The sequence below is a fragment of the Ictidomys tridecemlineatus genome, chromosome 11 (genome assembly GCF_052094955.1).
Source record: "Ictidomys tridecemlineatus isolate mIctTri1 chromosome 11, mIctTri1.hap1, whole genome shotgun sequence".
NCBI classification, from domain to species: Eukaryota; Metazoa; Chordata; class Mammalia; order Rodentia; family Sciuridae; genus Ictidomys; species Ictidomys tridecemlineatus.
Genome location: NC_135487.1, coordinates 5,901,696 through 5,924,585, shown reverse-complemented (window position 1 = coordinate 5,924,585; position 22,890 = coordinate 5,901,696). Strand labels below are relative to the sequence as shown.

General features: G+C 41.9%; 1 protein-coding gene and 1 long non-coding RNA gene across 3 annotated transcripts in view; one reads left to right on the top strand and one right to left on the bottom strand.

The window, feature by feature from the left end:
* The first annotated feature begins 168 nt into the window (after positions 1-168).
* LOC144367853 (uncharacterized) lies at positions 169-14,751 on the top strand. Its single transcript, XR_013427388.1, has 3 exons — positions 169-487; positions 1,051-1,105; positions 14,619-14,751. It is a non-coding gene; the product is annotated as an uncharacterized LOC144367853 (long non-coding RNA).
* Positions 3,361-22,890, bottom strand: part of Slc25a33 (solute carrier family 25 member 33) — a 30,627-nt gene continuing 11,097 nt past the window's right edge. For both annotated transcript variants that reach the window (XM_078025226.1, XM_005334751.5), the window contains exons 2-7: positions 21,258-21,437; positions 10,195-10,272; positions 8,706-8,806; positions 7,104-7,170; positions 5,129-5,409; positions 3,361-3,827 (exon numbers count right to left, since the gene is read on the bottom strand). In XM_078025226.1, the coding sequence (XP_077881352.1) occupies positions 3,625-3,827; positions 5,129-5,409; positions 7,104-7,170; positions 8,706-8,806; positions 10,195-10,272; positions 21,258-21,437 (910 nt within the window). In that variant the 3' untranslated portion in view covers positions 3,361-3,624. The remainder of the gene's footprint in view (positions 3,828-5,128; positions 5,410-7,103; positions 7,171-8,705; positions 8,807-10,194; positions 10,273-21,257; positions 21,438-22,890) is intronic.

Here is a 22,890-nt window from a genome sequence, read left to right as displayed (position 1 = left end):
CGGCGGCGCGCGCCTGCTCGCGCCGTGACCTTCGCCGCTTTGTAGCAGGCGCGGGCCCGCCCCCTGACTCGGCGCGCTCCCGCCGCTCAGCCTATCGCGGCGCGGGGCGAGCCCGGGTGGGCGGGGCGCCGGCGGAAGCGCGCGGCGCCGGCTCGGGTGCGCCCCCCGGCGTCCGGAGGTGGAAGGCGGCGCGCAGAGGCAGGCCAGAGTCCCGCCCGCGCACGCGCCGGCCCGCGTGGGTCGAGCTCCAGCCGCTGGGGCTATCTCCGCGTCCTGCCACCGAGGGCTGCTTGCCGTTGGTTCTCTCCTCCCGCTAGTCCGCTTCTCTCGACGTCTAGCCAAACCTTGCCTATGCGCTCAGTGCCGTTGCAACTTCTGAAGGCACAAGGTTGAAAATTAGCTTGTACAGACACAAGCGTCCTGCGACGGAGACAAGGTTAATCCTAGGATCTTCATGCAAACGTTAGAAAGAACCTCAGGGCTGGAGGTATTGACCTGGAAGGGTGGTACACTTTTAAAAATCCACTGAGCAGGGCGCGGTGGCACATGCCTGTAATCCCAGGGGTTTAGGAGGCAGAGACAGGAGTTCAAAGCCAGTTTCAGTAGGCGAGGCGCTAATCAACTCAGTGAGACCCCGTCCCTAAGTAAAATACAAAATAGGACTGGGGATCTGACTCAGTGGCCGAGTACCCACCCCTGAGTTCAATCCGTGTACCAAAGGCGGGGAAAATCCACATGCTGGTTAATTATACAGTATCCTAAATTTGAATAAAGCCTATTGATGTATTTGTAAGAAGTAGAGGTGGTTAACACTGAACTGCAAACTGGTTAGTTATCGCGGGCGGGGTGAAAGGAAGGTGCACTTGAGGGAGTGTAGCAGTATTGATTTGTGCTAAATTGGTCAATAAACGCTAAGAGGAAATATTTTTATCTAAGCAAATGTTTCTGTAACCCCACAAACTTACCACTGTTTTTGAGATCGATATTAAGTTCTGTGAGGCAGAGATGGGTTATTTGTGCATCAATGTCATCTTTGTTTTCTGTTGCCAGGGAAGCTGCCCACACTCCATTCGGTGCTTTCACTGGGCAGGAAGGAGGAACCCCGGTGAGTGAAAGGAACCAAGGTGAAGCCTAGGGGGTGCTTGGGCCTGGACTAGACCTCCTCTCCTAGATAAGGGTGTTTGAACAAAGCCCTTGCTCCGGACTGTCTTGGCTTGCAGCTTTTTCCCAGCCATGAGCACACAAATATCTTATGATGTGTAGCATACCTTCAATGTGTGGGCCCGAGTTTAATCATCACCTTTCCAATAAGTGTGCGCTTGTATCCAAAAGGAATGAGTGCACTATGTGAGAACAATGTATGACATCCAGCTGTCACATCCCTCGTTCACTAGTTTAAGCACACCTTGGTCAGCAGCGCTGCCTATGAATGCAGCTTTCTGAATGGTTTGCCTTTGGAGTCAGAACATTCCTGCCTTTGGTTGGACCTAGAATGACACCCTCACCTTTTATTAAGTCTTTGTCTCCAGCCTTCTTTGTTATTGGAAGGTGGTGGTGACTCAGTTCACTGGAAATCCCTATCTATTCCTCTTTTTGCTTCTGGGCCACAAGGTGAGTGATGCTCTGCCACGGTGCTCCTGCCATGACATGCTGCCTCCCTGCAGGCCCCAAAGCTATCAGCCAATCAACCATGGACTGGAATCTCTATAACTGAGCCAAAGTAGAACTGTTCTCTTTTTATATCTCAGGCATTACCTAACACAGACTTTGGAGTCAGAACATTCCACAGGCTCCAAGGCCCTTTAGACCTCTTTTTCAATTTATTCAACAAGCAGGACAGCGGGCTACTGTGGGTCAGTTTACCACTTACCACTTGCAAGTCACCTGACATAATCCCACTCACTTCTTGTGTGGATGGTACCACCTGCCTCACAAGGTCACCAGGATGAATTTAAATGAGAAAATACCTAATACCTTGAATAGTTCATGGCATATACTAGGCATGCAATGAGGGTTTTTAAAGTCACAAATATATATGTGTATATGTACATATGATTATTTAAAAATAATGAAATCCCAATGACTGAGCTTGTGAGCAGAGAGGAATAAATCATGGGGTTTCCCCGCTCAGCCCCAGCAGTGGTATTCCCCATGAAACCAGCAGCTCTCCCATTTGAGTGCTCAGTTTTCTTTCACTTTGATGGCCCGGTGAAGGAGAGACAGAAAATTAAATTATACTGGCTCAACATCAAAATATTCAAGAATGTATAAGTGAAAAGTTAAGCAATCTCATTTTTAGAAAGAATTCTGGTTTTAGAGAGTATAAAAATGATGCGGCTGGGGTTGTAGCTCAGTGGAACAGTGCTTACTTAGCACATGTAAGGGTTTGATCCTTAGCACCACATAAAAATAAATAAAAATCTTTAAAAAATGAGGTTGTGGTAAATGCCACTATCAAACACTACAAGGAGCTTCTAGATTAGAAATCAATTTCCCATTGTACAACCAGAGAAATGAAAAGTTGTGCTGCAACCGTGTACAATGAATCAAAATGCATTCTGCTATCATATATACCTAATTTAAATAAATAATTAAATGTTTTCCATCATGCACTTTAGAAGCAATGAAGACTGGCTACAGTTTCCCTTTTAGGTAGTAGTTGAAGCAGATTATATTAGTGAGCTCAAGAACACCAACTGACTTCCCTATGACTATAAAATCAAACTTGATTTAAATTCTACTTGAAAACATCCTCCCCTCATCCTTACCAAAGTATCTGCAATTGAATCTGAAATACAATGTATCAGGATCAAATCTCTTTTGAAACATTCAGATTGCAAAATAAACTTCATATACCAATTCTAGTGAAAGAGCTACTGGAAGACTACAGATTTTTACCTGCCTTTTGTCTTGTTATAATCATCGTGCTCCTTTATTGTTTCCTTTAAAAGCTAGGAGTAAAATTCTGGTAATTTGTTTTTAGGCTTTGATCAGAGGTATTTATACAACTCTAGCACCTCCTGTCAGTATGAGTGACCTCCCCAGGGGTGGGCAATCACTCCTGTGTGAAGTTCCATCTCTCCAACAGCAGAGACCCAAGAACAGAGACTGCAGAGGAACGGCTGCTGCCCCCCCCCACTCAACATTCACAGCCAGGCTGGAGTGAGCCTGTCTTCTGAGGGTTCACTTCTGGAGGACCATCCACGAGTAGGAAACAGTCCTTTAAAATTCCTGCCTCTGGTCCAAATGGGGTAGATGAGGGTTCCTTTAGAAAAATGTTTATAAGTTGTGCTTCAGCCTCTGTGTTCCTACAGTTCAAAGTAGGATGAGCATAAAAGAGGACACAAACCAAATGCACACTTAAATTAAATAGCATGATTTAATTTAGTTGCCTCTTAATCCTGAATCCTCTTAAGTTAAAAAAAAAAAAAGTTATAATTAACTATTAACGTTAATGAATTTAAACCTTCCAGAAAGCATGAATCCAAAAGGAAATGTCCAGCAGGTGACAGGAGCCAGATGCTCTATGGCCTTTCCTGTTTCAGTCTCAGACACTCTAAACATCAATGGAAAAAAATCTCTAGTTTCTCAGTTTTATTCTCCTAGAGCACAGCGTGTGGCCTGCTACTGCACACGGTCCTCCAGCAGGTACACAATTAACTCATAGGTGGACAACACGATGGCAGTGTTTGGGATCTGCCTGATGAGCTGGGCTGAGAGTCCTCTGTAGAAGGCGAGGTAGCCTTCCTCCCGGAACACCAGGCGCGCTGTCTGGATGAAGGACTTGTACTTGGTGCCCTCCTCCCGGAGCCGAGTTCTAATGACCTCTGCAGAGAGACAAACACCTGCTTTAGGCTACAAATGAAATGGAGAGAAGGTTCAGCTATGTCTATCTGCCATCCTGGTTCTATTTGGACAGGACAGTCACAAGCTTAGATAAAAAAAGGGTAAATTCCTTTTAGCGCATCTCCTACTCCCTTTCATAACTTTCTCCTCCTCAAATCCTTTCCACTCTGTCCAGCTGAAAAGCCGTTTCCTCCTTCTTCAAGACTTTGCTGGTTTGGCCTCCTCCCCAGGCACCCACAGCTAGACACTAGTCACTCCTACCTGATGTGCAGAACTCAGACCCTGGATGACCTCTACTCTATCATCCCTTTGGGTCGCCTGGTAGTGTCCCAGCACAGGGTGGAACGTGATACCTGCCACCAATACTTGATACCATGTGCTGACAGTACAGCAGGCTTGGGAAACAGCCTGTATCTCACAGCACGATAAACTAAGTGTGGTTGGGCTTGTTTTGTTTTTGTGGTACTGGGGATAGAACCCAGGGCCTCAAGCAAATGGTCTACCACTAAGCCACATCCCAGCCTTTTTAAAAATTTGAGACAGGGTCTTGTCAAGTTGCCCAGGCTCAGCTCAAACTTGTGATCCTCCTGCCTTAGGTGAAGGAGTAGCTGGGATTACAGAGGTGTCTGCTACTGTCCAAGGTCTTTTTTAAAAAAGTATGTCAGTGGGACAGTAATTCTATAATTCTTTAAAAAATAAAATTAGCTGAGGGCAGTGCTCAAAGGCAAAGCACATACTTAGCATTCATGAGGCCCTTCATCTCCAGCACCAAGACAAACAAAATTGCTAAAAATTAAACTTACCCAAAGCAGCCTTACTCATCACTCCACTCAAACTGAAGCTGAGTGATTTTTAAGTTTGGCTCCCACGTAATATTTTCAATCAAGGAATTTTAAGTAAGACTCATTCTGGCCCCAATCAGCTGAAGCTGAATGAAGCAGTTCCCACCACTGATCTGATCTCTGCCAAAGTAGCTAAGGCCACTTGTGCTCACCCACCTTACCTGTAGGTATAGGGTGAGCACCCCCAACCCAATAATCTGCCTGAAACTTCTGGTGCATCATGTTGGCCAGATTAGGCACGCTTAACTGGTAAAGCCTACACACACATTACAAAACCTGAAAATCCCCAAATCTGAAACACTTCTAATCATAAGCATTTCAGACAAAGGACACTCAACCTGTATGTGCACTTCAGTTTGTGCTATGGAGGTCCTGATACAGTGACAAATGACAAACCTGTCAACTGCTTGACTGCTCTGGAAGTAAAAGGCAAAACATACCGTGTGGATAAGCAATGCAGGAGGCACATCCCTTAGAAAGAGCAGCAGCTGCCATGAGTCCAAAAAAACTTGTGGAATTTTTCTCAGTTCCACTTGTGGAAGAGGCTAATGGACCTTCTTTCAGATACTTCTTTAAACTTTCATAAATAGCAAAACAGATGATAGTTTCTGAGATTCCAGCATATGAGGCAGTTAATCCTCTATAGAAGCCACGGATGCCCTCTGTCTGGTAAACGTGTCGAGCGCACTGGAGTGTGTTCATCTGCTTGGAGCCCCTTATTCTGCATGGGGAGAACCAATGACAAGTGACTGAGAGATCGCTGCACCAGGTCACAAAGGTGATCGCCAAATGTACAGAGAAAATGCACAAGAGAGAAATCTGTAATCTGTCCTGTGGCCGGCTGACCCTTGGCCCCCTGTGAGGCCAGCTCAACACACTGGGGCACCTGATTGGCCCACAGAGTGGTTGGTCTATATTAAGGGCTGGAGAATTGTGTTCACAGCCTCTGACCTAATTCTATAAAGAGCCCATGGAGGATAATGCTCGTCCCAGGGGAATCACAACTGCAATACACTCAAAACAATCCAAAAATTTAAGAATGGGATGGCAAGTACCAGATTCAAAGTCAAGGTGCAGCAAGACACAGGACGGTGCTTAAGTGGAAAGCAGGACAAAATTCACACATGAAATGTGTGAAAGGAAGAAAAATTCACCAAAATTCTGACAGGCTGGTAAATACAAAGGTTTCCCCAGGCTCCAGAGTATTATTTTGTACACGCACTGAGGACTGAACCCAGGGCCTCATGCATGAATGGAATATTTTTATTCTATTATTTCTAAACTTGGTTCCCTGTCTTAATCATTTTACAAAAAAGGTAACTTAGAGTGAACTGATGTTGACCAGTTGTTTTTAATTGTTCAGTCTCCTAATTGCTATGTTACAAGGAAAAGTAATTCTGGCCAAACTTCTTTTTATTATGTCCCTTTTTTTTTTTTTTTTTGGTGCTGGGGATTGAATCCAAGGGCGCTTAACCACTGAGCCATATCCCTAGCCCTTTTTGAGCCAGGGTCTCACTAAGTTGCTCAGGGCCTCCCCAATTGGCAGAGGCTGGCTTTGAACTTGTGATCCTTTTGCCTCAGCCTCCTGAGTTACTAGAATTGCCTTATACAGACAGCCCTCCTCTGCTTGATTCACTGGAACAGTTATTCTGTGTTATGGAATAAAGTGATATAAATTTTAGAATCATAAAATGGACCTGATTAGGAGTTTTAAGCTAAATTGCTGAGATTTCATCCTCTGACCAAGGTGCTTTCTTGTCTCAAGCCTTTTCTGTAACCTGGCTGCTCTCAGGATGGTGGGTGTCCTTGCTGCCTCAGAAGACGGACCTCCTCACCTTGTTATGTGCCTCCTGGGTTGCTGGGATCAGTCTTAGGCCACTGTACCCAGCTAATTGTATTTTAATAACTATTTATGATTGTGTTAAAAATACTTTATTCTAAAAAGAGCCTACAGGTTTCCCCAGAATGCCAAAGGAATCCACAGCACCAAAAACAAACAAACAAAAACAAAGCCAACAACAATGCCTGGCTAGAATTTCAGGGCCCAAACTGAGTGTTTCTGAGGGCCTTATTCAACTTCCCTCTGGGGCCTGAAGGCTTGTGCTGTTCTGCTCTTTCAACTTCCTCCCCTGGAAGGTGAGGCCTCCAGAGGACCCTCAGCATGTAACCTGGTGGGGCCTGCACATAGCCCTGAGAGCACTTCCCATCTTCTTCTGCCATCTCTGTGGCCCTCCTCTCCCCACAATGCTTACAAGCACAAATCTCAAAATATAAAGTATTTCTACACATGCTTAGATTGAGAGGGGAAAAAAGGGGGATGACTGAAGAGTCCTACATCTAACACCATAGCTAGAACTGGGGAAGGAAAAATCCCACCAAATTCTTACATTAAGGAAGGGACAATCAAAAACTTACTTTCGCTCTAGCTGCATCCGAGTTTTAACCATCCATATAGGATTCATTAAGGAATTTGTGACAAAAGCTGGAAGAAAAGAACAGCAAAATAAAGTCATTACTGGGCAGAGCCAGTGCTTATCAAAGTTGCCCATGCCATACACAGCTTGCGAAACCAGGAATCCTGTGGCTTAACAGAACTGGGTGGCGGAGGCAGATACCTCTCTGTACTGCAGATGGAAGTCGCAGTCTCTAAACTGTACCGTGTCTACTCCTGGACCCGGAGAAAGCGCTCAGCTTCCTAGAGCCTGCTGGGTCTCTCTCACCCCTAGGTGGTGCTGCTGGCCTTTCTTCTAATGTGATTCCCACAACTTAGAAGGTTCAGATCCTCAAGGAATTTTTTTTAAGAAGTTGCTAATGTAATCCAAATGTTACCTTATATCTAATTTGGAAAAAAGGAATTCAATCCCTTTTCACCTGAATTCAAACTTAGAAATTTTAAGCCAGATGAATCATTTCAGGAAATGAACTATTGAGACTGATCTGCTTAGGACTCAACTTTGCTCATCTTTCAAATCAGTCAAAAAAAAGGCCAGGCTGTGGTATTAGTTCCAACTCCTCTGATACCTCATGCCATCCAGAGTCCTAAGTAGATTAATTATTAGGAAGACACTTGCTTATAAAGTTCCCTGAAGGTCTGCTTTATTTACCTGTTCTGGGTTATTTTTGCAAGTCATAAAACTAACCAGTAGCTTCTGGCTTCTGGTTAACTCACTACTGGCCCATTAAGTGAAGATAGACCTAATTTGGAATGCTATGTCCTCCTCAGAGCTCCACACGAAGTGGAAATGCTTCTCTTGTGTGAAGCAGCTCTGCTTAATGTTTTCTATTCAGGGTCTAAAAATCATAATCTCTAAATATTCAAATGGGTTGCTAGTACACTTACTGGGGTAACAGAGGCAAATGAAACTGGTGTTTATACCCACAGACTGGCACAAGGTGGAAATTTTTATAAAATGTCAATTTAAATTCTCTAAAATATGTTTAAGTGGACATAAGCCTCTGTATAAAAAGACAGACTTTCTCTTGGCAATCTGCAAGTCCATGCTTTCTGCATAGGACTTCCTGAGGAACAGTCCTGCCCCAAGTTCTACAATGAGTGGAATGACTTGCTCAAAAGAGAACAAAAGCTCTCTGACCTGTCACCCGTCCTGAAAACACTGCCCCATAGCCCTGAGCCCTCGCTGTGTACCCAGGTATTAAGGGCAGATGGGCCTGCCAGATCCTGGGGAGTCACAAAGAAAGCAGCTCTGATTTCAGGAAACAACTTAATGGGAAAAGCAGAAAGACATGAAAAACACACTAATAACATTAAAAAAATAGCACTGACTGGCAGCATGCAGGAGAACATGTGAATTTTGAGGGAGAATAAAAAGCTTGAGCAGTCAAAGAAAAGGAAATCAAGTTACAAACTACTCTCAAACATCATTCCATCAGTTCTAACATAAAGCTTTTGAAAATGATTTTGGGTCAAAAAGAATAGGAAGTGAATTTCTGGGGGGCTAGGGGGGACACATGCTTTAGGAAGCAAGAGGCTTTTATTTCACTCACTAGGTAACATACCTGCAGAGCCAGCTGAGAAAATATGCACAATATTGCTATTAGGCACGAAAATGCCATTAAATTGCTCTTTGGCTTTGGAGTAACATGCAAAGTACACAGCCCTGTTAGAACAAAGAGAGAATGCTATAAAGAAATCATTATGGCACTACAAAATATATATGTGAGGCATAATAAATAATATGGGAGAAAATATACAACCAAAACCATGACCTCACCTGTGCTAAAACCAAAACCTGCTCAGAAAGTTCTTGCTTGCCCTGCCAGAATTATTTAATGATGACAGAGTATCCAAAACAATTGAGGAAAGTGATATCTGGTGATATGTTTACCAAGTTCTTTTATGTTCTTCATTCTGGATGAATGCTAACAGCAGCAATATAGACTTTTAACTTTAAAAGCTTGTAACATTTCTAAAATATACTAAGGCCAGCGCAGTGTTTCTGTCCCTTGCTCCAGTCTTCTCAGTCCTTCTCCTCTGTCCTCCTTGCTGCTGGGGCTCAGGAGTACAGGCTGCTTGGAAGTTTCCCCGTAATGCAGGCAAAATGTTTCTTTTTCTTGTTGGCTAATAATCCAATCATAGGATTTAAGTTTCATCTTAGGATCTTCTTTTTTAGGTGGACACAATACCTTTGTTTTACATTTATGTGGTGCTGAGGATCAAACCCAGTGCCTCGTGCATGCTAGGCAAGTACTCGCTCTACCACTGACCACAACCCTAGCCACTCATCTTAGGATCTAGACTACTGTTAAAATAAAAACTGCAGGAGGCCACTACTTTGGACTAAATTCCTACCTGGGCCCCAAGAGATCAGACAAAAGCAGTGGAGTCCCTGTGTTGAAGTTGCTTGTCACCAAACTATCTGTCCCTCCAAGAAATCAGGATTAGATAACTGTTAACGTTCCCAAAAGGGACAGTTTCAACTGGTGTGATCGTCAACTTTCCTCTGCTTTAATTCTTATGAAAAAGAACTGATGTTAACCAGTTATTTTTCTATTATTCCCTGTTTTTACCCTCCTTGGCCCACTGGAACACTTATTCTAAATTATATGGAATAAAATGTTGCCTAAAAAGTAAAGCCTGGGTGCCTTTCCAGTTCCTTCAGATCAATGTTTCCAACTGCACATGATCATCTGGGGATCTTGCTAGGCTGTAGGCCTGGGCGTGCCCTGAGATGACATGACTGTGTGGTTTCTCACAAGCTCCCAGATAACACCACATGGTGACCACATACCACACTTAGGACAGCAAAAGCTTAAGGGAGATTATAGGTGATGATAGCAAATTAGTTTTTCTACTTAATAAAATAACCAGAATTTCTATCTCACACAAAAGAACACAATCACAGCTATCACCATCTCTGAAGGTCAGATATATTTAGGTGAATCCAACACAGAAAACGAAACTGGCCAGTTAGCAGTGTGGCCCTCTGGCAAAAAAGGCCCAACATGGACACTACTCTTAGGAGCAAGCGCATAATTCAATGCTTACCTTGACGGTGCCACTCCAACCAAATTTGGACCCAAGCCTCTAAAGAGTGACTTTGGTCCTTCCTTCTCCAAGATCGACCTGAATAATAAAAAGACATACCTTTAATACCCCTTATGGGAGGACTGTGCCAAATGGCGAAAAGTCAACTTTCACATCATTCCTTCAGATAATATAATGTTAAGGAACCCTTACCCAACTCCACTACACCTGCAGGAGTAGGCCCTGAGTCCCATTTCCACTAACACATTGACACAGCCTGCTGCAAAAGCAATCACTGGACATATTTTCAACAAGCCTTTTCCCTGCTCCACAGGAGCAAGATATTGAGGGTTTGTGCTACATAACGAAAAGCTCCGGTAAAGGGAAGTGTCCTCAATCATAAGAACAGCTCAGAGATTTCTCTGGGTGGTATTTCTTTTGGAAATACCTCTTTATTTATAGCATCATTATCTTATAGATCATTGCCTATTGTAGCAGAGCCCTAAACAGGACAGAAGGAACAGAAAAGCCTACCAAGTTTCATGGTATATGTGAAGGTTATTTAAAGCCAAAGTCTAACCTCTTGAGTCCCCAAAATGATACTATGATAAATCTTATTTATTATTTTGGGGTATTGGGGATTGAACCCAGGGGTGCTTAATCTCTGAGCCACCTTTTATATTTTTATTTAGAGACAGGGTCTGGCTGAGTTGCTTAGGGCCTCGATAAGTTGCTAATGCTGGCTTTGAATTTGTGATCCTCCTGGGCTGGGGATGTGGCTCAAGCGGTAGCGTGCTCGCCTGGCATGCATGCGGCCCGGGTTCGATCCTCAGCACCACATACAAACAAAGATGTTGTATCCACCGAAAACTAAAAAAAAAAAATAAATATTAAAAAAAAAATTCTCTCTCCTCTCTCACTCTCTTTAAAAAAAAAAAAAAAAATTTGTGATCCTCCTGTCTCAGCCTCCTGAGCTGCTGGCATTACAGGCATGCACCACCATTCTTTTCAAGATTGTACAAATATATATAACAAAATTTACCATCTTTTTTTTTAAAATTTTTTTTTTTGAGAGAGAGAGAGAGAGAGAGAGAGAGAGAGAGAGAGAGAGAGAGAGAATTTTTTAATATTTATTTTTTAGTTTTCCGCGGACACAACATTTTTGTTTTGTATGTGGTGCTGAGGATCGAACCCAGGCTGCATGCATGCCAGGCAAGCGCTCTACAGCTTGAGCCACATCCCCAGCCCAAAATTTACCATCTTGGTCAGTGGCACTGAGGACATGCACACTGTTGTGGACAACTCCCCTGTCTACCTCCAGTACATCTCCAGCTGACACTTCCTACCAAACAGTCCTGCCCCCACTCCTCTCTGACCTGCCATTCCACTTTGACTCTGCATCTGACCATTCCAGACACTCCCACCAGTGCAATTATATAACGTGTGTCTCCTTTTTGTGACTGGCTTATTTTACCTGGCATATTTTGAGGGTCATCTATGCCCTAGCATCAAAATTTCCTTCTCCTTAGAGGTGTGATGACCTTCTATTGTTATATACACCACATTTTACTCATCCATTCATTCATTAGTAGACACCAGAGCGCCTTCTACTTTCTGGCTACTGTGAGTAATGCTGCTATGAAGACAGGTGTACAAATACGGTATCTGTTCAAAATCCTGTTTTTAATACTTTTGGATTTATACTAACAGAATTGCTGGGTCACAGGGTCATTCTAGGTTTTGAGGAGCTACCATGCTGTTTTCCACAGGGTCTGTGCTATCACACATGCCTAAGAGCAACGCCTAAGGCTTCTAATTTCTCCACAACCTTGCCAATATGTTTTAAAAAAGTTAATTCGATTTCTGATTAAAAGAAACACAGAAAACCCTAAAATGGTATAGAACATTCTTAGACATTTTCCTACTCAAATATGGTAATTCAAGTTGGTTAAATTTATTCATTTCAATGGCTCAATCCAATAGAATTTACCTTATTTTTATTAATGGTCTTCTCTAATTTATTCTCCTTTCTGAGTACACACACACACACACACTCAGGACTGAATCTGGGAATAATCTACCACTGAGCTATATTTCCAGCCCTATTTCTTATTTTGAGACACAGTCTCCTTAAGTTTCCCAGGCTGGCCTCAAACTTGAAATCCTCCTGTCTAAGTCTCCCGAACAGCTGGGTTTACAGGTGTACAACACCATGCCCCATTAATCTTTTCTTCTAGTACCTTCAATTCGACAGTGTTCTATGTTGAACCAGTTCACAAATAATCATATCCTAGTCAAAGGGTTACACGCAATGTTTTACCTTCATTATGACACGCTGAAGGTATGATAAAAAGATATTTTTACTTCTATGCCAACAGTGAAGTGTTAACTCTATCTTTACCACTTCCATATTTCCATTTCCTCAAAACCAAGCAGAAATTTTTGGTGCAAGAGTGGTTAGGCTGATGTCTGCTCATGGCACATGAACTGTGTTCAAGTCCTGTTCACCAGCAGCTTTTCTCCTTCCTCAGGTCACTTTTCATGCTCTAGATCCCCTCGATGAACCAATCAACCAAATGGTGAACCTTGGTTTCTCTCCTAATTTTTAGATGTTCACAAAATATTTCAACTGCTTAAACTAAATATTTATACCTTAAAATCTTTCCTAAAAATAGGAAGCTAGCAATTAAATAAGAAAAAGGTTATTTGGATTAAAAAGAAAAAAGTAAAACTCTATTTATGGACAGAAGAATCTTATAAATAAAATATATGTTGGGGCTGGGGATGTGGCTCAAGCGGTAACGCACTCGCCTGGCATGAGCATGGGGCGCTGGGTTCGATCCTCAGCACCATATAAAATAAAGATGTTGTATCCACCCAAAACTGAAAAATAAATATTAAAAAAAAAATTCTCTCTCTTTAAAATAAATAAATAAAATATATGCATTCTGTCCAGCTATAACTAAAAATATTTAAAAAAAAATACGGGGGGGGGGGGGCTGGCTGTGGCTGTAGCTTGGTGGTAGAGCGCTTGCCTAGCATGGGTAAGGCCCTGGGTTTGATCCTTATCACTAAACAAAAAAATAAGTAAATAAAATAAAGTTATAAAACATATTTTAAAAATACTAGGGAATCCACTAAAAAAAGTAATATAGCTAATAAATAAGTGCTGCAAGGTTACAGGGTATGAGATCTGTATGAGAAAAATCAGCTGTTTTTCTACACAGGAGCACTTTGAAACAAAATTAAAAAAACAATTCGATGCTGGGTACAGTGGTACCTGCCTGTAGCACTGGCTAGTTTGGAGGCTAAGGCAGAAGGATCATTTGAGCCCAGGAGTTTGAGGCCAACTGGGTAACACAGTGGGATCTGTCCTAAAACAACAACCAACCAACCAAAAAATCCCAGTTCCATTTACAGTAGCATCGAAAGGAATAAAATATGGGGCTAGGGATGTGGCTCAAGTGGTAGCTTGCCTGGCATGTGCGCGGCCCGGGTTCGATCCTTAGCACCACATACAAACAAAGATGTGTTGTGTCCGCCAAATACTAAAAAATAAATATTAAAATTCTCTCTCTCTCCCTCTCAAAAAAAAAAAAAGAAAGGAATAAAATATTTATCCCTAGAGACATGAACTAAATTAGCAGTTGCCAGGAAATTGGGGTAGGGATGGAGGGATACTGCTAATGGATACATATTTCTTTTTTAAATATTCTGGAATTACATAGTGGTAGTGGTCACCTAACTCAATATACTAAAGCTTACTGATCAGCAGACTTTAAAAGGACAAATTTCATGGTATATAAATAATAATTATTTAAAAAAATAGTGAGAGACCTCAGTTCAATTTATGTAATCCAATTACTTAAAAAAAATTAGAGACTGCAATCTCATTTTCTAATCATAAAATCTTTCTTTACTGGTAGGCAGTGATGTCAGGACACTCAATAGTGTGGCCCAGACTAAACCCTTTGGTGCAAACTCTGCTCTACACTGCTACATCTAGACCAGGGAACACATCTCACACTAGTGCAGTGGATATTTCATTTTTTTCTCCATGGCATCTGAGGAAGGTCAAAGCAATGAGTTTAGAATAAGACCTGACCATACAATGGAACATACTTCAATAGTAGAGAGGAAGGAAATACTGATATGTGCTACAGTAAGGATGAACCTCAAAAAACATTCAGCTAGATGAAAAAGCCAGACCCACGAAGCCAACATACATCATATGAATGTGAGGAGAAACAAATCTATAGACAGACAGCAGACTAGCATTTGGTTACCTGGGGCTGGGGCAAGAGATGGGAGGGTTGCAAACAGGTAAAGGATTTTATATTAAGCTCTAAAATTAAATAATGGTCATGGCTGTACAAAACTGAACATACTAACAACAGCTAGACTGAACTTTTTCTTTTTCTTTTTTTTTTTCTTAAAATGAACAGATGGGTCTTCTGCTGCTGCCTAAAGCTGAGGATCGAACCCAGGCCACACACATGCCAGGCAAGCGCGATACCGCTTGAGCCACATCCCCAGCCCCACAATACTCATCTTAATAAAGCTTTTTAAAACAATAAATAGCTGGGTGTGGTGGTATACGCCTGTAATCCCAGTGGCTCAGGAGGCTGAAGCAGGAGGATCACGAGTTCAAAGCCAGCCTCAGCAAAAGTGAGGCACTAAGCAACTCAGTGAGACCCTATCTCTAGATAAAATACAAAGTAGGGCTGAAGATGTGGCTCAGTGGTGGAATACCCCTGAGTTTAATGCCCAGTTCTCAATCCCTCCCCTGCCCCCCAAAAAGGCCAGGCAAGGAGAGAGGAGGAAAAACTCACTGAAGAAAGATCTAGAGCAGGGGAGAAATGCTGTTGTAAAGCAAAATTTAGTTCTTAATCAGTTACTTATAACAGATTAAATGCTAAAACTGGAATATGGATTATAGAATATTAAAAAGTAGCATATCAATATGGAATTTCTTGAATTTGAAAACAACTATTCTCTCTTGGAAAATAAATGCTGGAGGACTAAGGATAAAGGTACAAGCCACATGGTACCCACTTTGAGATGGACAGAAAATAAATGTGTACAGCCAAAATCAAAGTGTGAACATTATCAAAATGTTAAAAATTGGGTGAATCTAAGGACTGGGTTGTGGCTCAGTGGTAGAGCCTGGCCTGGCATGTGTGAGGTCCTGGTTTCGATCCTTAGCACCAAATATAAAGAAAGAAATAAAGTAAAAAATCCACTACAACTAAAAAAAAAAAAAAAAAAAAAAAAAAAAATTGGGTGAATCTATAAAAAGTTATAAGAAAGTTATCAGTACCATTCCTGTAACCTTTCTGTAAGTCTGAAATGATTTAAAAATAAAATCATTTAGGCTGGGAGTGCAGTTCAGTGGTAGAGTATTTGCCTAACATGTGTGAGGCCCTGGGTTTGATTCACAGAACTGCAAAAAACAAAAACAAAACAAAAAAACCTACTAAAAATATGTCAGGCTATAAAAACAACTTAGATTATGATTACAGTGTAAACACAACTCTTAGGATTCCATAAACACAATACTTCAAAATGAAATTCATGGGGTTTCAATGAATATTCACAGTGGCCAAGAGTAAGCCATCTGGCTCTTAAGAGAGTCATGAGAATTTAATATTTTGAAATTAAAATACTTTCTCAAAGCAGGACTGTTAAAAAGACAAGCTCTTTTAACACAAACTTTCCTTAACACCTTGAAGTAACCTACACCTCCTGACATAGTATGCAATGAAGGTTTTCAATGCTAAGTATATTTGACAATCTTTTAAAGCTTAAATTCCGTCTGTGGTCCCAGAAATGTACAGTGTGCAGCTCTAAACACAACTAAGGGAATCTCTGGCTCCAGGAAGCTGGGAGCTCTTATCCATAATGCAGCAGGGAGCTCGTGTCCTCAAGTGACTCAGACCTTTAAAGAAGTAAAGACAGCGGTCTCCATAGTTACTCATATTAACAGTTGGCAAAGAGTCAAATCTGTTATATAATCCAAAAGTCTAAACTATCTGGGTGTTTACAACACTTTTCTGGAACAATCAAGTTCCTACTATAAATGGTCCACTTTAGCTTCGAAAGAAGGTTTATAAGGATTCAGACTCATTTTCCCACAGTCACATCAACCTTCATTTGGGAAAGAAATGTAAAAAGGAATTACAGTCTTGTTCGGAGCATTTCAATCTCTTTGCCAGTTTCAGAACACAATATGCTTACCACCGACTAATCCAAGACAAGTGTCTTATCTAAACATGTCAGTTTTTTAAAAATACAGACTGGCTCACTGATGTACACATTAGTTTTTGGATTAAAAAGATACTTGAAAAAACAAATTTAAGGTACCTCAGCAGTTAAAAGAAACCTTATTGACAAAAAATTAAACCAGACTTTTTTTTAAAAAACAGATACCTGAAATAAACATTACTCTGGTAAATTTAATAGATGCATCCTGAATTTGCTAACACCTTGCCTTTTATTCTTTTATGTAACTGTTCAAAGAATGAAAGTTATCAGTTCTCCAAAGGAGAATTTTTTCTCAAATGTGTTAACTTGAGTAAACAATGATTTGCATTTTGAAAAATAAACTTCCTATAAACAAACTCTGATGTCTTTTTTTTCTTTAAATATTTATTTTTTAGTTGTAGTTAGATACAATACCTTTATTTTTCTTTTTAAAAAATATTTAATTTTTAATTTTTTTTAGTTGTACATAGACACAATATTTTTATTTTTATGAGACGCCAAGGATCCCCAGGGACTTGCCCATACTAAGCAAGTGCTCTACCGCTGAGCCACAACCTCAGCCCTATTTATTTTTCTTTACGTGGTGCTGAGGATGGAACCCAGGGCCTCACACATGCTAGGTGAGCACTCTACTGCTGAGCCACAACCCCAGCCTGGCTGATGTCTTTTACAGCAGCACTCCCTCACAGAGCAGCACATAAGATGAGTAGCTATAGTTTAATGAAGTGACTGCTATTCATTTGGGCTTTTTTTTGGTACTGGGGATTAAACTCAGGGGGTTCTACCACTGAGCTACACCCCCAGTCCTTTTATTATTATTATTATTATTTATTGAAACAGGGTCTCGCTAAGTTGCCAAAACTGGCCTTGAACTTGCAACCCTCCTGCCTCAGCTTCCCAAGTTATTAGGATTCCAAGCTGCCATCTATCATTTGAGCTTTTGAATAACAGTATCTTCTACAAATGTAAACAGAAAACAAAGATGGGTTTTGTAGCACAGGGGAAAGGCTAGAGCCCTTGGCCTTGCCTGTCGTTTCCTACATAAAGGGCTCTTTCTGCAGGTCAAAGTGACCGCCCTGGCTCAGGGTGGCTAACAGTCCACCAGGGTGGCAGCCCAGTGAAAAGCAGCCATCCTCTGAGGCACACAGCCAATGGTGGCCTGACTGCAGCCTGCTTTAGAACTTCCCACAGGAAAACATATGCACTGTCCCTGAAGGGCCACTGTACTTTCTTCAGATGGGAATTAGGTAATATGATGTTCCCCTTTGTGGCCCAGGAACCAATAAGTTCATTTACAAATCTGTTTAACAGTACAGAAAGCACATGCATAAGACAGCAGCTAGTATTTATTTACAAGGCAGGGAATGTTGAGTCCTTCAGGTGCACTATCTATCCAATGGTTTAAATCCACCCACTTGCTGATGTATGGAGTGCTTACTCTGTCATAGGCCTCATTCTAGGTGCTTGAGGACACTTCAGCAATCATATAAAGGTCCCTACCTCCAAGAAGTTCAAGTGGAGGGTGGCAAGAGGAAAGAAAAGAGCATGTAAATAAACCCACTACACTGTTGGAAGGAGATAAGTGCTGTGAATAGAAATAAAGCAGGCAGAGGGGATGGGTGTGGAGGAGGGTTCAGTTTTAAAGAGCATGATCACTGCAGAGCCTTCCTGCAAAGGTGACAAAGCCACGCAGACAATGTCCAGAACAAGCACCCTGTGGTAGAAAATGTTCCTGGCCTTTTAAAGGAACAAGGAGGCTGGAGGAACAAGGGAGGACACAGGAGGTGATATCAAGGACAGCTGTGGGCTGCAACTTTTGCTTGGAGGAAGATGGTAGTCCCAGCAGGGACGGAAGCAGAGGATTCTCTGGCTGCTGTGCTGAGAACACACTGAGTATGGGGACAGCTAAGTCTTAGGGCAGGGCAGTTGGGAAACCACTGTCATGACACAGGTGTGACACTGGCCTCTGCCAGGACAGCACCAGAAGAGGTGTTGAATCAGGGTCAGATTCTGTGTATATTCTGAAGGCAGAGTTGACAGCATCTACTGTGGGTTGAGAGAAATAAGACTTGAGGGCCACTCCAGACCCCAGAGCTTCACAGCTACAAAGACTACACTGCTTTAACCCAGACAGGGAGGTTCTGGGGGCAGCAGGGTACAGGGAGTTTGGTTTGTCTCTGTTACATTTAGAATGGCCAGTGAATGTTCGAGCTATCTCAGGCAGCTAGAGGGCCTGTGAGAGAAGCACCGTCATTCACAGATGATATTTACAACCACTAGACGAAATGTGATCACCAAGGGAGGGGCCTCATAGAGGAGTGGGGTAGACTCTAAGCCCGGGTAGCTCCTGCAGCATGGGGCAGTGTGGCTGCAGACAGCCAAGGAAACAGAAGCAGCAGACAGACAGGATGGCGTAGGACATGGTCCTGGACGTCTGAGCCAGAAGCTGACTGATGTGTCTCTGTGTTAAGACCTGAAAGACACAACAGCTCAGCCTCCACTCTAGGGCTCTTGTGCTACTGTTTTTCACCTTACTATTAGTTGCTCCAAATCCTTAAAAATAAGGTGGCTATTCATCAAACATGACTTTGGTATACCTCTTTTAACTTCTGATCTGTATGTCCTCATCTATAACAACGGGCAATAGTAGGCCTGAGAGAGAATACCTTAAGGTGGTTGTGAAGACAAAGAAATACTACTACATGAAAGTGGACTTTTATTAGTTTGAAGCCATAACATCAGCTAAGCTGTACAGCAGAATCTCAAAACAAAAATGTATCAGGCTTAGGAGATGGAGCTGAATAAAACAGTTCCCAGACAAAAAATGCTGCTTCACAGATGGTTTTCCAACAAGTTAAAATTTTACTTAATTCTTTTTTTAAAAAAATATATTTTGATGTAGTGTTAAATAGTTTAAAAAGTATGTACATGTGGTATTTCATTATTTGGTAGCTGTGGTTATATCAACCAATGAATGTTGTAGGTCCACAACAAAAATGTTTGTGTGTAGTGTGGAAGATGTTTCTATATTATAAGAGATAGAGTAGCCCTTTTCCTTCAGGTTACATTTTTGATAAATGATTATCCTACTTGGGGACATATATGGGGGAGGTAGGAATTATTGGAGATGAGACACACAAGATATTGGAGATGTGGAATATAATATATCTTATAGAACTTAATTTCACTGTTCGACACTGCATGCTCTTTAGATGAAAGGTGTCACCTGGACCCAGTGTCTGCCTTTGCTGTGAACAGAACAAGCCAGTAGGAAGTATAATCAAAGCCACTGAGGACGGCAGTGGCTGTGTGTCTTGGCTGAGGTTCATATCCACCTCCATGGCACTGGATTCTATTTTCCCTGTGCCTGACCAAAATCTCCTCCTGGTTGGGTCTCCGCTCCACCTTCAATGTTTAACTTAAATAACAGATTACTTGGACTGTTCTGGAGAAGGTCTCCCTTCCCTGAGGGGGTTTCTGAATCTCACGTGGTCCCCAGCAGATGTCCTGTCATTGGGCTCTGCTCAGTAAGCTTGATGCACCCTTTATCATGTTTGGCAGGGATGTCTGAGTGCTGCACAGGTAGGTTTTACAAACAAAATGTACCTAAGAACAAACCAAGCACACATTCCACATCTAAGCTGTGGCTGGACCCTGCCTAAGTACCGAGTGTATGTGTGTGTTAGGCCAAAGCATCTCCAGTTACTGCTTCTTTCTCTAAGGTTTCCCGACTAAATCTCTACAGGAACAAACAACAATTTCTTTCCTGATATATCTTTTCCAAGGATAAGTTCCAGAGGTCTGAATATCAAGCTCAGTTAAATTTATCTATTATTTATTAAACATCTCTTTAAAAAAAATTTTTTTTAGTTGTAGATTTATTTATGTGGTGCTGAAGATTGAACCCAGTGCCTCACACTTTAGGCAAGCACTCTACCACTGAGCTACAACTTCAGCCCTAAATATCTCTTCTTAAAAAAGTATAGACCATAAGCTAAAAAAAAAGACTGTCAAATACTCTTCTGAATCTTTTATTTTGCCTTAATGTTAAGAGACTGTACCCTAAATTCAATTTAGAAATATTTAGCTACTTTGTAAGCAAGCAAATGATATACTGTTCCTACAACAAAAATAATAAAGAGGGCAGTTAGTCTAGTACTAAAACAAAATTTTCTATAACTTATTTCTAAATAAAATGTGAAATTCAAAAACATTTCATTTGCATATCACTTACTCTTTAAAATACAACCCATATCTTGTCAATTAAAAAGATTTTAACCCTTTATTCCCTTGCTAGCCCTTAAAAGATTTGAGCAACAGCAATAATCTGATGTAACAATTTAAATATGGTTTCAGTTTGCTTTGTAGTTTGGTTTACTCAACTGTCCCTGGATGATGATCACATGCACAGCAGTATCCCTGTAGCCAAGGGCACAAGGTCAGGGTTCAAAGGTGTTATAAAGAATCCTAGTTCTTGATGGATGTGGTGGCACACACCTATAATTCCAGCTACTTGAAAGGCTGAGGCAGGATTGCAAGTTCATGGCTAACCTAGGCAACTTGGGTGAAACCTTGTCTCAAAAAAAAAAAAAAAAAAAAAAAAAAACCAGCAAAAATAGGACTGGGGATGTAGCTCAGAGGTAGAGTACCCTTGGGTTCAATCCTCAGTACTCCCCGCCACCACCAAATACTTGTTCTTAAATAGGACTACAGACTGTGCAGACCATTCCCTCTGATGGGCTTGATGAACATCCTGTCCTACAGCAGAACAGAAGCGTGCGGTGGCAAAAGCAGAGAGGACTGTGCAGGATAGAACTTACTTCAGAACCTGTAGGAGTCCAGGTGTCACCGACGTCGGTCTCACCATTCCAGCTCCATTAATGGTCCCCAGATGAACCTGAGGATAATAGACGGTCCGGAGAGCGAGTCTTGAAGACTGTAACCTGGTCTTAATGACTTCTAGTGGGCAAGTGAAAATAGCACCAACTGTGCCCCCACACCTGGAAGAGAAGAGGTCACCGCAGGATCAGAAGAGTGGCCTGATTTTCTGCATGAGCAGGATGTGGAGTCTGACTCTTCTCTTAGAAAAAGGGCACATACATTAATGAAAGCAGAACACAAAGGAGGCTTAAAAAAAAAAAGTTGAAATCCCCGAGTTAAAGTGATAACCACTGTCACCATGTCCTTCTATACTGGCACAGACACACCACCTTCTCCTGATTTTGTACTCTCTCTCTGTGTTGATGTATAATATTTTTAAAAAATTTTTATTTGTTCTTTTTTGTTATATATGACATATAATATTTTAACAAACTTCCTAACGTTGGACATACATGCCATCTCTCATCTCACTATCTGCTGCAAGGAATATTCTAGAAAGTGCATCTTTTCACGCCAAAACCAAATATTCAGGTAATGGCACTATTGCAAAATTCCATGTTTATGACAATACGGATCTTTATTAAAATCTAATTTACTTACTGCTTACTAATGATCCCCTCAAGTTAGCTTCCTAGCAAGCAATTGTGTATAGTTTGATTTGGGAACAGACTCCAGCACCAATCAAAACAACTTGTGTAACTATCAGGGCCAGCAGAAAATTGTTGTAAAACAAATCACTTCACCTTACCCCATTGTTGCCCTTTTATCCCTTTGAAAATGGGGTCCTGGCCAGGTGCAGTGGCACACACCTATAACCCAGTAACTTGTAAAACACCTACTTCAATCTTCTTTTACATAACAGGATCCATAAATCATGTTTGATAAGCTAGTTATAACGAACAATGTCAAGTACCATCTAACGCCATCACCCATACCACAAAGGATGCAGGCTTTCCTCCTTGAAAAACGTGACTCTAGAGCATGATGATCCTCAAGTTCAGGACCCTGCATTCCTCCCAGTGAGATCTCAAACGGTACTTATTCATTTGAGATTCCATGGGGAATGTTTTTAGAAGGCACCTAAATAACTGGGAAGAGCATTCACCCTTCACCTTCCACCCCTGCCGCCTGCACTTGCAGTGAGCTGCTGTGGGCCTGGCACTCAAGGAGGTTCAATCAGAATGATGCTGCATTGGCATCTCAGACTGGGACAGGCTAAGCTCGGAAGGACAGGAGCTGGCACTGTGCAGGACTCCTGTTAGCTCCCCGGCTCCACCACAGCTTCACCAACACAGGGTTAGGCAGGGGAAATCTAGAAGCATCCCAGGCCCTCCCACACAACTGGGGTAGCCAATGAAGTCAAATCTCCAAGCAGGACGCAGATCCGGAGCCTGAAGCTCCACAGAGCAAGCAGCAGACGGAGAAACCAGCATTGAAAGCCATCTGCTAACCAACAGCACTGCTGCCATCAGCCCAGGGATGGTTTGTGACAAACATTTACTCCTCTGACAATCTTAAGAGGCAGGAATAACCAGCCCTATTTCACAAGGAGGAACCCAAATGTCAGGAGAC